This window comes from Filicampus tigris, chromosome 5 (genome assembly GCF_054856515.1).
Source record: "Filicampus tigris isolate MCC_2025a chromosome 5, RoL_Ftig_1.0, whole genome shotgun sequence".
NCBI classification, from domain to species: Eukaryota; Metazoa; Chordata; class Actinopteri; order Syngnathiformes; family Syngnathidae; genus Filicampus; species Filicampus tigris.
In genome coordinates this window covers 22927696-22945275 of record NC_141221.1, presented here as the reverse complement: position 1 = coordinate 22945275, position 17580 = coordinate 22927696, and the positions used below count along the sequence as shown (strand labels likewise).

The 17580-nt window shown below is 42.6% G+C and overlaps 1 protein-coding gene across 4 annotated transcripts in view; it reads right to left on the bottom strand.

The window, feature by feature from the left end:
• Positions 1-1069: 1069 nt before the first annotated feature.
• kat6a (K(lysine) acetyltransferase 6A) overlaps positions 1070-17580 on the bottom strand; it is a 39275-nt gene continuing 22764 nt past the window's right edge. For 3 of the 4 annotated variants that reach the window (XM_086030299.1, XM_086030302.1, XM_086030300.1), the window contains exons 9-17: positions 16109-16224; positions 14345-14486; positions 11000-11161; positions 8741-8834; positions 8357-8588; positions 7742-7937; positions 6964-7656; positions 6593-6854; positions 1070-6488 (exon numbers count right to left, since the gene is read on the bottom strand). In XM_086030299.1, the coding sequence (XP_085886425.1) occupies positions 3142-6488; positions 6593-6854; positions 6964-7656; positions 7742-7937; positions 8357-8588; positions 8741-8834; positions 11000-11161; positions 14345-14486; positions 16109-16224 (5244 nt within the window). In that variant the 3' untranslated portion in view covers positions 1070-3141. The remainder of the gene's footprint in view (positions 6489-6592; positions 6855-6963; positions 7657-7741; positions 7938-8356; positions 8589-8740; positions 8835-10999; positions 11162-14344; positions 14487-16108; positions 16225-17580) is intronic. The other variant, XM_086030301.1, reaches the window with a different exon arrangement.

Sequence of the window (17580 nt, the reverse complement as noted above, 5' to 3'; positions counted from 1 at the left end):
AGAGAATCTAATTTCTCATAGTCTGGGAATCCTTCATGTCTTTTTCAGCAAACTATGCGAGCGAGGCTTCTGTCGGGCCATTCTGCCATAAAGGCTTGACTGGTGGAGGGCTGCAGTGATAGTTGACTTAGTGGAACTTTCTCCCATCTCCCTACTGCATCTCTGGAGCTCAGCCAGTGATCTTTATGTTCTACTTTACCTCTCTCAGCAAGGCTCTTCTCCCATAATTGCTCAGTTGGGCTGAACAGCTAGGTCTAGGAGGAGTTGTGGTCTTCCCAAACGTCTACCATTTGAGGATTATGAAGGCCACTGTGGCCTTGGCCAGACCTGTGCCTTGCCACAATTCTGTCTCTGATCTTCTTGGGCAGTTCCTTTGACCTCATGGTAAACGGTCTGTTATATAGCGCTTTTTCTACCATGGGTACTCAAAGCGCTTTACACTGTACCTCATCTACCTACTGATGACGCAGCATCAGGAGCAACTGGGGGTTCAGTATCTTGCTCAAGGACACTTCGACATGGTGATCAATCCCACAACCTCTGGGTTGGGAAACGATCACTCTACCACTGAGCCATGCTGCCTCATGATTCTCATTTGCTCTGACATACAGTTTGAGCTATAAGGTCTTATATAGACAGGTGTGTCTTTCCTAATCGAGTCGAGTTTAATTAAACAGCTGGACTCCAATAAAGGAGCAAAACCATCTCAAGGAGGATCAGAAGAAATGGACAGCGTGTGAGTTGAATATGAAGGTTTTTTTGCAAAGGCTCTGAATACTTATGACCCTATATTTCAGTTTTTCTTTTTTCATAAATGACTACTTTTCTGGGGGTTTTTTTCTGTTAAGATGGGGTGCTTGGTGTACATTAATGAGAAATAAAATTAACTTTTTTATTTTGGCAAATGGCTGCAATGACACAAAAAGTGAACCATTTCAAGAGGTCTAAATACTTTCTGTAACCTCTGTATGTATATGTATATATATATAAGTATATATATATACACATTTATATATCTATATATATATGTATATACTGTACCACCTAAAAAATGTCAAGAGAAACATGAATGGCTCAACATAATTTATTTTCATTTTATGTTAAAATGTACAGAGTTCTTTGAAAGTACTTGCTAAGAAAGGGGGTGGGACCGGATAAATGTAAATACATACAGGGACAGAGAAGAGAGTTGAGACCGCTGAGCACAGCACAGCACTCAGCCAAACACTCCTGTATTTATTTTGCACTCTCTCTTAGCATACAACGAAACATGTACAATTCCAAAGGATACAAAAAGGGAAGCGATATAAACAGACAGAAATATACGGAGCTTATTTTTACATGCCTCTTTAATGTAAGGAAGTCATCCTATACACACACAGGTAAAAAAAAATGCCAAGTGACCTTTCGATATTTGTAGTCCTTTTGTTTAAAATAGCATTAATATACTACACAAAGATAGAAAAACTCTAGAGATGAGATGGAATGGAAAGGTTAAAGGCATCTTATAGTCACTAAAAGTGAGTAGAACTTTTTTTTTTTATTTTATTTTGAATTTCATAGTAATTATTACCCAAGAGGTGAGCTAAAAATATGCGGTGTTTTTGTCCTGAAACAGAAGTGTGAAAAAAATGACAGTACCAATATCAATGTCAGAATTTCTTTTTATATTATAGAAAAAAACGTGTTCTCTACACAGGTTCTTTTTAGTCAAAAAGAGTCAGCTTAGGTCATAATAGAAAGCTGCCCAGTCTGATAAAATTCAGAAAGAAAACAAAGTTCAGAACAGAACAATAGACACAAAAAGTATGCAATGTCAGGTCTGTAAGAAAACGAAAACGCCTCTTTTGACTTTGAATACTGGTACATGGAGCAACAAGGTGAACCGTTCCACCTGCGCCATTTAAACACCATCACCAACAAAAAGTGACCCTGCTTTCAAATGAGTGTGCCTCTATTTGTGGGCCAAGCCATGCACTACACCAGGCCTTTAGGTACACCCTTTATAAGGGCTGTCTACCGCAGTATCTCTAGCAAACACAGAACTTGAGAGAAAATAAAATGCATATATAAAAAAATACAAGTTTAACAGAATACACATTTCAAAAGCAGACACCTCGACCTCTTTGGGTCTTTACTTGAGGGGAAGTCAGCTAATTGTTAACCAAATTTCCTTAAAGCAGCTGAATGGAAATCTCGCTGTTTGTTCAGAATTCTTTAACCACTAAAAAAATTGACATTGCACACCGACTGTCAGTGGAGTGTGGACAAGAATAGCTGAAGGTGGTACATTCCAGTGCTAGCCAGCTTATGCAAGAGCTAGCCAGTATGCGTCTATGCTTGTGTTTCTTGATAATGGGAAGTACCACAATATTTACATCTTAACTTGTCAAAGTGGCAGAAAACTGGAACATAATGCTACTATTGGATTACAAAGACATTGTTGTCTCCTCGGTGTCTATGCAGTGTTTTTGGTATGATATCGTCCATCCAGGAAGAAAGAAAAAAATGAATAAACACCTCAAACACAGAAGGCCCCCCCCCCCCCGCTGGCCAGGCTGGCTATGGAGATGTTGGGGTCCTTGTAAGGACCCAAGAGTGTGTGCGACCATTTGAGAATGCCACAAATATAAAGACTGAAGCATATAAGAGGCCAGACTGCACACAGATATTCCAAAACAAAACAACAGAAATAAAGTTCAACATTATGTTTAACAGAACAAGAATCCACCAACTATGTCTCTTTTTTAAGGTAAGGCTTCCTATGTCAAAAGATTGTGTGCATGGTTGAATATAATCAGATGACTGTCTTTTGCATTTGCAATACAAAGAAGCACGATCAGAATTAATCCCGTATTGTCCTTTTCTGTGTATCTTCCTCGCCATCCTCTTTGCCATCTTGCTCATCAAGAGCAAGATTTAGACATTGAGGCCAGTTTGCAGGGTCTGCGTAGGCCTGGCCTGGTCCATTTACACACCCTGCCTATCTTATGAGAAATGGGCAACATGATTACACAGAAAAACAGGAGATCCCCGGTTTCCATTCACTTGCACTCTTGGTGCCTTCCACAGCACTGCAGTGTGTGAACACGACTGATGCACATTTACAGTACAGCCAGAATCAGCCTTGGACCTATGCCTTCATCTGCTCATGTACGGCGACTGTTTTGGGACACCGGCATAGCTGTGATGGGAGGGGCCTGTGTACATCATGTTGCCATGGTGATTTGGCTGCATAGGCTGCTGGGGGTAACCCTGCCCTCCCATCATTCCCATTTGCATTTGCATGGGATACTGAGCTGGCTGATTCATGTAAGCAGGATTACCATGGTAACCACTGTTCATCATCGGTTGGGGCATTCGGTAGCCAGCTGACATGGGATTGAGTGGTGTCATGTTCATGGAATTGTATGGTGCCGGCGTTGCCATGAGGTTTGGCATCATGCCGCGTTGAACGGCTAAGGTGCGAGGTGTGCCTTGCATGGCCACGGCCCCAGAGCTGCGTCCATAGAGCTGCTGCTGGTGCGGGGCCGGGGCCAACTGCTGCGTGGCTTTGGAGCGAATGGAAATATGGCCTTTGACAGTTGCCATTTGGCCCTGCAGTCGCTGTGTGTGGGGTGGTGGACCCAGACTGATGTTGGTGGTGGGCATGTTGCATTGCAGCTGCAGGGAGCCCAAGTTCATGGAGCCAGAGCTGAGGTTAGGGGGTGGGGTCATTGTGGGCTGGCCCTGGGAGAGGGGGGCATGGGCAGAGGGCGCTAGCCCTGGATTAGATAGCGAAACACTGGTGGCATAAGAGGTGACAGAGGCTGAGTGAGAGTAGGGCATGGCATGTGGATCCATAATGGTGTTTGTAAGCTGCTGGAGTTTGGCCAGGCTGAAGGTTGCCGAGGGTTGGGGGTACCCCCCTGTGCCAAAGTCCTGGCCCATACGCTCATACAGGGTACGACCACCTCCGCCGCCCCCACTCTCCGGAATCTCCATAATCATGGGCGTGGAGCCAAAGCCATTTCCCATGCTACATTGGGACAGGGGCTGCTGTTGCTGCTGCTGAGGAGGGGGGGCGGAGGGTGGAGGCTGAGAGTTGGGGGTTTGCTGCTGTTGAGGGGGCTGCTGCGGAACTTTCTTTTGCGATGACTGGGGCTGTTGCTGATTGGTGCTGGGAGGCCTCTCAATCACACCGCAGCTCTGGGGAGACTTAATGCCACAGCTTGGGGTGTTAGATGAATGAGGAGGAGGTGGGGGTTGGGGAACAGAATTGCCAACATTACTAGTTCCGGGACCATTGTTGGGACCGGGTCCAGTTTGCTGGATGAGGCTACAGCTTCCTAATCCGTGCTGAGTCCCTCCATTGCCTGTGGAAGATGTTAGACTCGGGGTTGGCACGAAGGAGCAGCTGTTGGACTGTGAGGAGGATGGAGTGGCCGAGCTGGAAGAAGAGGTGGCAGATGATGAAGCTGAAGAAGCGCCTGCCACAGACATTCCGCCTCCATTCCCCCCATTTCCCGCTCCATTGCTTCCTCCACCCATAGTCGAGTCATAGCTGCTGGGGTTATCATAGTTCTCTGTCGTGCTTTCGATACTACCCAGGTCACTGAAGCCACTGTCAACCACCTGCTGCGAGTGGTCTGACACAGATGGGACATCCATCATAGGAGATGTCTCCATGTTCTGCTGGGAGGGCGCAGACAGAGAACTGGGATGTTCTGGGGTGATCTGTGTGTACCCACCTCCAGTTCCACCACCCGCTCCAGTGGGGCCAGGAGTCCCACCCCTTTGCCCTGCTGTTGTTGTGTCTATGATGGCCGAGGGCAACCCTGGACTGTTCACTGATCGCACAGACTGACTGGGCAGTGGGGGCATTGGAGGATTAGGCAAGGGGCTGCTATGTTGGGAGGCCCCACAGTCCTCTACTAATGCCAGGGCCTCCTCCTCAGCATCCCCCGTGTGGCTGTAACTCTGTAGTGTCCGGCAGGCAGCAAGTGTCTCTTCACAGTCCTGGTAAGCCCCGTGATGAGGCTCAGTCTCTTCATCCTGGGCTTCCCCTTGTGTCAGAGACTGCACTGCCTGGACCGTCTCCAAGTCGAGTTCATTGGAGTGGTGATGTGGATGATGTGAGTGATGGTGACCCAGCTCCTCTTTGAAGTCAGAGTGCTGATGTGGGTGGGAGTGGGTGTGTTGGGGTTCAATCAACAGTGCTACATCTTTGTCCTCCGTCTGCAGAGGCTGCAGCTCCATGGGCTCCGAGGGAACAGACATGGCCGTAACAGTCTCCACAGCCGCGGCAGCCGCGGCAGACTCCTCCTGCTCTCTACGCCGCCTGTCCTCCTGCTGTGGATCAGCGGAGGAGGGCCGACACTTTGACTCCTGCACCTGCTCTTCAGGCTCCTCCTCCTCCTCCTCTTCCTCCTCCTGCTTGCTGACATAGCCCCGGGCCATGCTGTTCTCCATGTCTAAAAAAGCCTCTCCGCCTTGTGGTTCTTCTTTGACTGGAGGGGAACTTGCATGGGAAGCAGGCTCTTCCTCCTCATCTTCATCCTCCTCATCATCAGACTCCTGACTTTTTCGTTTCTTACTGATGTTGCTGCTGCTGTTGCTTTTCTCCTCTAAGTGTCCATCGCCTTCATCATCTGCATCGTGGTCCTCACCGCGCCGGCTTCCTGAAACTGCTGTAGCTGCTGCTCGCCTTGACAAATTAAGATTACTGTGGCCCTGGCTCTCAAATTCCTCTTCTTCCCTTTCGTCTTCCTCATCATTCTCTTCTCTTTCACCAATATCAACATCCTGAGGGCGGAAATGTGGGGCCCTAGGCCCAAGGTTGGATGAGGAGGAGGAAGCAGACAAAATGGGGCGGGACAGTGGACGGCTAGATTTGTTCTCCTCCCAACTTCTCTCTGCTTCCTCCTCTTCCTCCTCCTCCTCTTCCTCCTCATCTTCCTCTGGTTCAGAGTTGAGAGGTGGCCTTGGAGCAGGTGGGGGTGGTTGACGGAGCATAGGGTTCCTGGGTGGTCTTCCTCTCCTTTTTGGTACCTTCTGCTCCACAGGAATAGGGAGATAATCGTCTTCGTCAGAGTATTTTTCCTTGTTATCCAAGATGGCCCTTGAAACACGCTTGCTGTTTCGATCGGTTGAAAGCGGCTGAGGATCTTTGTCCAACTGCTGCTCCAGCAGTCTTTGCCTCTCCTGCTCTTGCCTCTCTGCTTCCTCTTGGGCACGCTGGAGATACCAGCTCCTAGGCTTCCGTCCAGGCTTCATCTTGATTTTGGGAGGTATAGGAGCACCGCTTACTTGACTTTCTGCGGCAGCTCTCTGGTTGGCTCCACTTCCAGGCGGTCTTCCAGGTCCCCGTTTCTTCCAGTGCAGTGGTTTACGGCTCTTTCCCTTTGGCCAGCCTTTCTTCTTCTTGACTGGGACCTCAGCATTGGCAACTTGATTTGCCGAGGGACCTGATGGCAACGCAGCCATAGGGTTCAGCATAGCCGTTAGCTCTAAAATGAGATAAAAAAAATAAACAGGTGTGAAATAAAGCAATATAGACACCCATGTATGAACACAAAATTATGAGGGACTCAACAAGGTCCCATCCACCCACCATCTTCCTCTGAATCGGAGAGGTTGCAGTGCCGGCCCCTTTTGGGAGCAGGGTCTGACAACCTAAGTGCAGAGCGGGCAGGAGGGTAGCGGCGCAAGGAGTGCCCCAGGGTTGTCTCTTCCTCAAGCCTAGGCATGGGCCTCTCGGAGTCAGAGTCGACAAAGGGTTCGTCCAAAACCTCGGTGGTCTCAGAAATAGTCTCGGTCACCACGCTGCTGTGTGGGTGGCCGCGCTGGCGAAAACGACGCTTTCTCAATGGCTTCTGGGCAAAGCAGAAAGGAAATTGCATACATTCTTATAAGTTGAACCTTTAGTGATAGTATTTCTAACCAAATTGCTATTGCTAATAAATACGAGTATTTTCTCTGTACCTTGCATTTGAGCCCCATAGCTGGCTTTGTGAGTATGGGTGGAGAGCTTGCCCTGCTTTCCTCATCATCGTCATCCTCCTCATCTTCTTCTTCTTCTTCGCTACTATCGCTGAAGCCAATCTTCCTGACTGGAGGAGAATCATTTAGCCTGGAAACCCCGGGAAGCTGTGGCAGCCCCTCACTTGGCTCTTCTATCCGTCTGGGTTTTGGGCCTCTCTTTTTCCTTGGAGGACGCCCTCTTCGGGTGGGAGTTATAGTGGGATGCCGGGCCATGTCTACTGTGTGAAAGCTCGTTGACTCTACTTTTCTCTCTAGTGAGAATAGGGAGAGGGGGCTGGTTGCAGAGCCAATTTTTCCTTCATCTGTCCTTTCATCGTCCTCGGCGTCTTCCTCCATTGGGCGGAACTTAGGTGGCCGTCCAACTCGCTGGCTATCCTTAATTCCTTTACCCCAAGGCCAGTTCTTAGGTGGGCGACCCCGGGGTCTGCGCTCGCCATTTGCAGGCAGAGGTGGACGTAGTGGCTGTGGGGCAGGTGGAAAACGGACTGGAGGTGACGTTGGAGAACTTTGGCTGACAGGAAACCCGAGAAAGCCCTTTCGCTCTTCTTCCTCCTCCTCCTCATCTTCTTCTTCCCTCTTCTTTGCATGACGCATGTGCCAAGACATTGATGGTAGCTTGTGACTGGGCTTGATCTATTTAAAAACATGAACCAACACATGTCAAGGTTGGTTTTCTAAGAGCGCATGGCGATTGTGTGATAACCTCTCAAGTGCTTACCTCCTTGCGGTCATCCACTGTTGGTTCTTGATCATCCTCTTCATCTTCATCCTCATCAGCATCAGAAACCACGGTATTGGTTACAATGACAGGAGTCCAGCGGAGACACTCTGGGTCAACCTCTAGCTGTCGTGGTCGGGTCTTGAGACGAGCTATATGGTTTTCTATCAGCTTCTCTCGTCGCACCAGGACCGTCCTGACAAGGCAGACGTCATTACAACCCTGCATTCTTGTTCATTGTAATGTAAATGACAGTCCATTACTCCTCAACTCCAGAACCCTCAAATGTAATCATCTCTGCAGTTAACCCTTTTCCCACTGTTTATTTTTCTGAAATTGAGTTGTAATGTATTTCTCAAAGTTTGTGATTTACACTGTGAGCAATACCAGCATGGCTCAGTAAAAACTATTTTGGACATAGATGTCACTGCCGCGTAAAAGGCCAATGTTTGCTCTCATGATAATATATCTGGGTTTATTACAGTTCACGTTTGGGTGAAAAGTAAGAATTGAGACTGACTCGCATTTTCAAGAACAATACCGTTGATAACGTCTGATATGAGACTACAACATGCAGTGTGTCTATTTTGCTGTTTGAAGATTCTGTGCTCTAACCTGTCTCCTCGTTGCTCAAGCATGTTGAGGCTGTGCAGGCTTGTAGTGATATCCTGCGGGCAAATCCCGGTCAGTTTGCTGAGCTGTCTTATTGTGATCTGCCGGTCACGGACCCTGTGGAGGCACTCTAGGACCTCACTGCGCCAATAGGCCATGTAGGAGAGCCGACCGAGATCTGAGAGAGGCTTCTCTGGTGATCCAGGTTGACCCTCACGTTTTGATAGCAAGTAGCCTGCAAGGAGGGAGCACACATGGCAAATTACAAGAAGAGTATTGCTTTCATAATTGAGACAGAGTAACTAGTAGTTTCTCTATCACAGGTTTGTGTCAATAGAGCCAAGCACAGTTGCTTGGTGTTTATGTGCAACAAGGAGAGACTATTACTGAAATCAATGAGAAAGCGTCCATAGCCCTTTCGCTGGTACTGTGGAAGAATCATGATGCATGATACGTTGTATTTCTGTTGGCAGTGTTTCTCCTGTAAAGACACAGAAATATTCCACCATTAGAGAATAATAATGGTTACTTTATGGTAGCTCTCAGTAGGGGCAGCTAGGTATGATGATACTGTGTAAAATGTTAATGTGTAAAATCACTAAGTGCTCTTGTTTTGGTAGAGCACTGTAATTTGAATGAATGCACCTGCAAAAAATAACTCTCAGGCAAAAGGGAGTTTGGCAAAAAAAAAAAATGAAGCCATTATGCATGTGTTATTAATTGTGTGTCTTTAGAGTATACACATGTATCATCTGTATGCAAGATTTTCAACACAAAGATATGGTAATTGCTGGGCACTTGACCCTTTTTTGCCCTTCCGGCCGCGACCCTCCGGCCATATTCCTAAACATTGTCGGCCCCCGCCCCGTTCTGATTAAATAAGTGTTTTATTTATCGCCGACCATGTAGAATGTTTACAAGTCTGCAAAAGTATTTAATTATTCAGTCGTAATTATCTCTTTGTTGTCTCCGCACGGCAAGTAGATGTATTGATAGTCAAATTGCCTTTTTAACATACTATTTTAAATTACTTATTTAACAAAATATTAGGATTTACCCGTTTAAATTATCCATGCATTTTAATAGCGTTAAGGATTTATTTTTATGTTTCTTTATGTGAAATGATATACAGGTAATAAAGTATTTCCTCATGGGAGGGGGCCTCCGCGTTGGGGGACAGGTGGCTGCCCTTCCCACGGGGGCTGTCATCGCAGGGACTCCTTGGGTCCGGGTGGCCGGCGGCCTCTAAATTTTGCGTGGGGGTCCGCCTGTCTAATCCGGGCTGGGGGTCTCTGTGGTGGTGGCGCCCGTCGCCGTGGGCTGTCATTCCCGTCAGCGCAGATGAGCTCCCCTTGGGGACCCTTTCCTCATATGGTTTCTCTGTGCCTTGTCATGTCTTTTTAACACATTTTATCAGGTTGTGCACTTTGTGTGGGTGTGTGTGAGTGAGTGAGTGCTGATGTACTAGTGGATATCTGTCTTGGGTTTGTTGGGAGGAAGGGCGTGAACGGATCTTTTTATGTTTTGCTTTGGATGTTTTACAGCCCTTTGAGTTGCATTTTTATGTATGAAAAGTGCTATATTAATAAAATGTGATTGAATGTGATTGATAATTTGTTAATAACGTCACACATAAGTCGCTCCGGAGTATAAATTGCACCCCGGCCAAACTATGAGAAAAAATGCGACTTATAGGCCGGAAAATATGGTATAGCCGATAACTTTGTTGCGTCACCCCGTAAAAAACAGCATATAAAATAGCACTGTAAAAAAATCCGCAATGTAGCGAGGGACCACTATACACAAATACAAGCACAAATACACTGCCTCTCCTGAACACAACTTATGTTTGATAAGTGCATGTGTGTTTGCAGAAGTGTGGCAAAATTACTTGTTTCCTTGGTCTGCTTGAGTGTCGCCACTACTTAACGTCTGGGTGTTTTTTTTTTAGACAATAACGAATGAAAATAATAAGTTTTGCTGATTGAGTTGGCTTTTTGGTTTAAAGTCGATCCCTTTGATGCTTCGTTGCAGACCAGCCGTCGTGTGTCATGGAGGTAAGTCTATAGATGGGGTTAGTTGGCTCATTGTTTCAGTTGTGGCTTTAAACTTTTAAACTTAGCATTTGAAAATATTTCTAGGTAGTATTATGTTGACGTGAGCGTGCAATAGCAATATAAGGTATAATACAACTTGAACAAAGCGGTGCCTTGCGAACTCAAACAAGTTGTATGTAAGTATTGAATGTAGGGATGCACCGATAACAATTTTCTGACCGATCACTGATCTTTAAAATGCCTGACCTGCCGATCCTGATGTTTAATTTCATAACCAACAGCAAAGACCTTCAATGTTTCAATCCCGTCTTATTGTAAAATACTGAACAATACCTGTGAAACAATACAAATGGGTTGTTTTAACTGCACATTAAGTATTTGTTTCAAATAGAAAGGAAAATCCTTAGTCATATCACAGCAAAGGAGGGCAGTGGCTGACTTTTTCATACCTCTGCAGAGGGAGATGAGGTCGGTGAAGAAGATCAGTTTTATTTTAAGGGATTGAGCGATCACATATACCCCAAAATTAAGGAAATTGGCGCCGATATGATCTTGATCGGTGCACCCCTACTTGAAAGGATAGTTTTACCTTCGAAAAGTAGCCGACAAGGTGGCAACCTTTGCTGTCATTCTGTGTGAGGACATAGAAAAGGAAGGGCTCCACATCGTAGTAGAGGGTCTTGTGGTCGAGGAAAAGCTTGGCCAGCAGGCACAGGTTCTGGCAGTAGATTGTGCTCACATTTCCATCGACCTTTCAAAAGAGTTAATGAGAGAATAGATATGAATGCAACAAAACTAAATATTTCCTCCTTGATGCCAGTTCACCCAATGAACACTATTCTAGAGAAAAGTCACATATTGTTTCGAGTAGTATGGAACAAGTGAAGGGGGGCGCTGGCATCAGGAAATGACCTCAACTGAGTCTCAGAAAAGATTGTGCAATACAAATGGACAGAGTAATCAGGGTGAATGAAACGAAAGAGAAGCTGCGGTGGATGTGAGCAGAAGCAGCTTAACATAATATAAGAAAATAAGCATTACTGGTACATACAATCAGTAAATTGGAAATTTTATATAATTTATTCATTCATACATAGTCCCCTCCAAAAGTACAGGAACGGCAAGCACACTTCCTTTGTTTTGTACTGAAGACATTTGGGTTTCAGATCAAGAGATGATAATCAAACAAAAGTTCAGAAAAGTTGTATTTCATAGTAGTTACATTTAGATGTGGAAAGGAACAAAGGAATTGACCTTATTATTACAATACTTTTGGAGGGAACTGTGTGTGTGTGGGGGGGGGGGGGTGCGCGCACACGTGTAAAAATGTCTTAGTTGACAACTTACTGAATCCTAAAAAGTACATATCATAAAGGAACATAACATTGGTATGATTTTGTGACTAAATGTTTCTAAAATATAAGTGAATGTATGTATGTGTATGTATATGTATATATATATATATATATATATATATATATATATATATATATACACATATATACATATATATATATACACACATATATACATATGTATATATATATATACACACATATATATACAGAGAATAGATATGAATGCAACAAAACTAAATATTTCCTCCTTGATGCCAGTTCACCCAATGAACACTATTCTAGAGAAAAGTCACATATTGTTTCGAGTAGTATGGAACAAGTGAAGGGGGGCGCTGGCATCAGGAAATGACCTCAACTGAGTCTCAGAAAAGATTGTGCAATACAAATGGACAGAGTAATCAGGGTGAATGAAACGAAAGAGAAGCTGCGGTGGATGTGAGCAGAAGCAGCTTAACATAATATAAGAAAATAAGCATTACTGGTACATACAATCAGTAAATTGGAAATTTTATATAATTTATTCATTCATACATAGTCCCCTCCAAAAGTACAGGAACGGCAAGCACACTTCCTTTGTTTTGTACTGAAGACATTTGGGTTTCAGATCAAGAGATGATAATCAAACAAAAGTTCAGAAAAGTTGTATTTCATAGTAGTTACATTTAGATGTGGAAAGGAACAAAGGAATTGACCTTATTATTACAATACTTTTGGAGGGAACTGTGTGTGTGTGGGGGGGGGGGGTGCGCGCACACGTGTAAAAATGTCTTAGTTGACAACTTACTGAATCCTAAAAAGTACATATCATAAAGGAACATAACATTGGTATGATTTTGTGACTAAATGTTTCTAAAATATAAGTGAATGTATGTATGTGTATGTATATGTATATATATATATATATATATATATATATATATATATATATATACACATATATACATATATATATATACACACATATATACATATGTATATATATATATACACACATATATATACAGAGAATAGATATGAATGCAACAAAACTAAATATTTCCTCCTTGATGCCAGTTCACCCAATGAACACTATTCTAGAGAAAAGTCACATATTGTTTCGAGTAGTATGGAACAAGTGAAGGGGGGCGCTGGCATCAGGAAATGACCTCAACTGAGTCTCAGAAAAGATTGTGCAATACAAATGGACAGAGTAATCAGGGTGAATGAAACGAAAGAGAAGCTGCGGTGGATGTGAGCAGAAGCAGCTTAACATAATATAAGAAAATAAGCATTACTGGTACATACAATCAGTAAATTGGAAATTTTATATAATTTATTCATTCATACATAGTCCCCTCCAAAAGTACAGGAACGGCAAGCACACTTCCTTTGTTTTGTACTGAAGACATTTGGGTTTCAGATCAAGAGATGATAATCAAACAAAAGTTCAGAAAAGTTGTATTTCATAGTAGTTACATTTAGATGTGGAAAGGAACAAAGGAATTGACCTTATTATTACAATACTTTTGGAGGGAACTGTGTGTGTGTGGGGGGGGGGGGGTGCGCGCACACGTGTAAAAATGTCTTAGTTGACAACTTACTGAATCCTAAAAAGTACATATCATAAAGGAACATAACATTGGTATGATTTTGTGACTAAATGTTTCTAAAATATAAGTGAATGTATGTATGTATATGTATATATATATATATATATATATATATATATATATATATATATATATATATATATACACATATATACATATATATATATATACACACATATATACATATGTATATATATATATACACACATATATATACATATATATATATATATGTATATGTATATATATATATATATACACACATATATACATATATATAATATACAATTGGAAGATGGTGTTAAAATTAACTTTGATTTACCACAATTTCAGGACTATAAGCAGCTACTTTTTTCCCAATTTTTGAACCCCCATATCGTCGCTGTCCTGTGAAAAACACTTATCTCCAATTTTGGAACCTTTTTTAATGTTCACTTTAAGGCGATGTCTGTAAGGCGGAAACATGATTCATGTAAAAATAAGAAAATGAAAAAAAATTGGAGATAAGAGTTTTTCACACGACAGCGACGATATACAGGTGCAAGGTTAAAAAAACAAACCCGAAAAACATCGGTGTGGTCTCTTTCTTTACAAATATACAATGATATAACATGGAGACCCACGGCTACTAATCTGAAGCGGCCACTGTATGTACAAATTCGTTTTTATGGCTAAATTTAGCTGTTGCAGCTTTTAATCGGGTGCATTTTGTAGTCCAGAAAGTATGGTGATTGTGTAACCAATGAAAGCAGCCATGACATTTTCTGTTGTACTAATGCCTTTGTCTTGGTGAAAGTAATAAAGATGGGATGTTCTAAAAATGTATTAATTAGTCAAGGGTTGATTGCTGGTCATTTGCAATCGACTTCAGCAGAGAAGTAATTATGTGAAGGGAGAGAAAAGAAATAGACCTAATAGCAATGATAGTGGTTTATCTTTCTATAGCAGGGTCATCACTCATCCTGACTGTCCAGTATTAGTCTGTACCTCAAACACAGAGACGTCATCTTTCCTGTAAATCTCATTAGCTGGAGGATGGAACCAGTTGCATTTCTTCATGTGCTGGTAGAGGATGCTACGGCTCTTCATGTAGCGCAAGCAGAATTCACATAAGTACAGCTTGGGTAATCTAAGAAAAGAAATTTAAGGTGTAATATAATCAAAAAAGTCAATGTATTTGTTTCAAAATTCTGACAATATTTTACAAAGTATAATAATAGCATTTTTTTGAAATATTGATGGAAAAAAAACTACTGCATGTAAAAATCAATAGCAGAGCTCATGAAAAAAAAAGAACAGAAGAAAAATTAAACAGTTAATGGTTCCACTTTTGTGGTTTTATCAAATAAAATAAGAAGGACCATGAACATTTAAGAGCGAGAGGCAGGAAGGTAGTCATACACAGAACATTGCTGAGGTGGCTTGTGCAGTATAGCTTAACAGGTTATGAAAATCAATCGAGAATATAATTGAGATAGGATATGCATGTGGAATAAGAAATTCTATCCAACTAAGGCTGGGAGATATGCCTGAAAAGTATATCACGATATAAGTATTTCATATCAGTTGATATTGATTTTTTTTAACTTAACCAAATTGAAATGGTTTTAAATGGGTTAAAGAGAGATTTTAATAAAATACTATACAAAAAAGAAAATACCTTTTAAAATGTTTGGTAGAAAAACAGATTTTCAAGGAACGTAGACTGTTGTGTACACTGTAATGTCGTGTTATACTGACATCCATGCCCCCCTAGCAGCGCCTGACGTACGTATTTGCAGATAATAGAAACATGCTAAACCAAAGTAGTAAGTACCATTGACTGTACATTAACCTCCATTCACTGTTCAGACAATGGAAGTGTAGCAGCTCCAAAAAACTCACAAACTAATACTCTCTTGGGGTGGATTTATTTCAGTTGACCCACCGTCATCAGTCTAATTTAACTTGTTAGCGGGTTCGTTGTTGGGATGTGACACATATTTTGCTTTTTTACCTTACTGGCTGCGACTTCAGTGTGATGCTAAGCATAAGGGTAGAGGCCGGCTAACACTGGAGTGAGCATGTCTTAGACAGGGAACTCCTCTACTTCACCATGTACAGTATCTATACAGAGGTGTTTAGTCATGATAGCATGCACAATAGAATCTTATTGCAAGTGTTGCACCAAAGTAACTGGCCAATTATTTTAACAAAGTTCAGCAACACTTTGATTCAGCGCACGTATGCCACATGCTTGTCCATTCATGACTGCGTGCAAACACGTCTGCTCCGTCGGTTCCGTAGTTTCTTCTTTGGGGGTCACCAGGCTAGCACTTGGCGGACAATGCTCATGAAAACGGATCTTGCGCACTCACTTTTATGCTCAAAATTTCCTCTTACATGCTTTAATTGTATCACAAATCAAACGCTATAATGTAGTCTCTCCCTGCACCTTGCCGAATGCCTTGCAGTTTGTAATCTGGGTTTTTTTCCGAAATACTTTTTCCTAACATCCTATCGAAGGTATTCTATTGATATTGAACACCCGTCTATCGCGATACTTATTTACAATTATCACCTAGCCCTAGATCCAACATATCCCTCAGTTAAACTTCTGCTTTCATTCAAGACCAACACCTGTTAGGCTCTTGTTGGAAGTCAGTATCAAAACAAAACTGGAGATGCCAGCATGAATAACACTTGGTAAAAAAAACAAACAAACAAACAAAAAATCAGGGCATTGCAAAAACTTTTGAATATTGTGCACACCTGCTGTACTCCTGCGGGTAGGGAGAAGAGTACCATGTCTGGATGTCAAACTTTCCGAATTCAATGACTGATGGGCATCGCATCTGAGGATCTGGTGGACCTGTAACCCCGACTTTCTGTGAAGGGTGACAAAGGTAGAGGAAAGAAGTGAAGACAAGGGAAAAGTTACACCCTGCACTGCAGATAGCGTAAACACTATAATGTGTGTGCAAAAAATACACAGATTTAACCGTGAGCAATAACGAGCTGCCTGACAGTTTTGATTGGGAAGTCAATGAGAAGACAAAAGATGCCTGGCACAAAGTCTCAGTGTCATCAAACTAAGTTATGCACTTAACTTGCCAATGCCAACAACACTACTCGACGACTACAAATATATTTGTCATATTCTTTGTACACTGCCTGTACACCCTGCATTTCTTTTCATCACAAAAAATAAATAAATCAGCTCTACTAGTCCACATCCAGCACTAACTAGGGATGGGTACAGAGCCCCGTACTAAAATGGCCCGGGGGAATGAATTTTCAAAAACTGCAGTATCGACAAGCACCCTTAACGATTCTCTTAACGGTCTTGGAGAAATTACTCAAATGAGTTTTCGATTGATTTAGGCTATATGAATGTTATTTTGCACCTTCTACCTTTCTTATCTCGTTTCTAACTTAGAATCAAATTAGCTGGGATAGGCTCCAGCACACCCGCGACCCTCGTTAGGATAAAGCTGTTCGGATAATGGATGACGTGATGGATAATATGTCCGTCTAACGACACACACTAGCTTTTTGTTGAAACTGATTATGCAGAACAGCACTACAGGTACAATGAAACATAGAGCAAAGAACTAACTTGGCAACTCCTGGAAAAGAGGTGCTTTTCGTGAGACATCTCTCTAAAACCTACCAGTACAATATGAACTATTTTCTCAGGGAGTTAAGGGTCACTCAATTTCCCGTTTTAGCCAGAGATGGACGCTTAACCCATTAAAGCCTGAAGCCCCTCGTGAGACATCTCTCTAAAACCTACGGTCGTCTTTGGAGTGGCCCTTGTGTATTGTATAAGCCGTTACATGAAAATATATCTTCTAACGTAACCCTTGTGTGGTGTTCGTATTTTTTGTTACTCAGAAAGTGTTGATGGGTCTGGTGGACCCGATGGAGTTTTGGGTTTTCAAAACAAGACAATCAAATAATTTTCTGTTAAAATACTCAACAGATGTTTACTATGTCCCAAATGCAAGTCATATGAACAGCAAACAGTTAATATTTGCCCTTTTCCTTAGTTGGATCACATTTATGAATTAATGTGCTACTCACTTTTGAAAAATAATATGCAATTTAAAAACAATAAAATAAAGGAAATCACAGAAGTGCGTTATCACCATGAGGAGAAGGCTTCAGCCTTGTGTCATCCCACAGGCCCAAACACCGTACAAGTGTTAATAAAGTTCAATCATGATGTTTTTCATCTATTC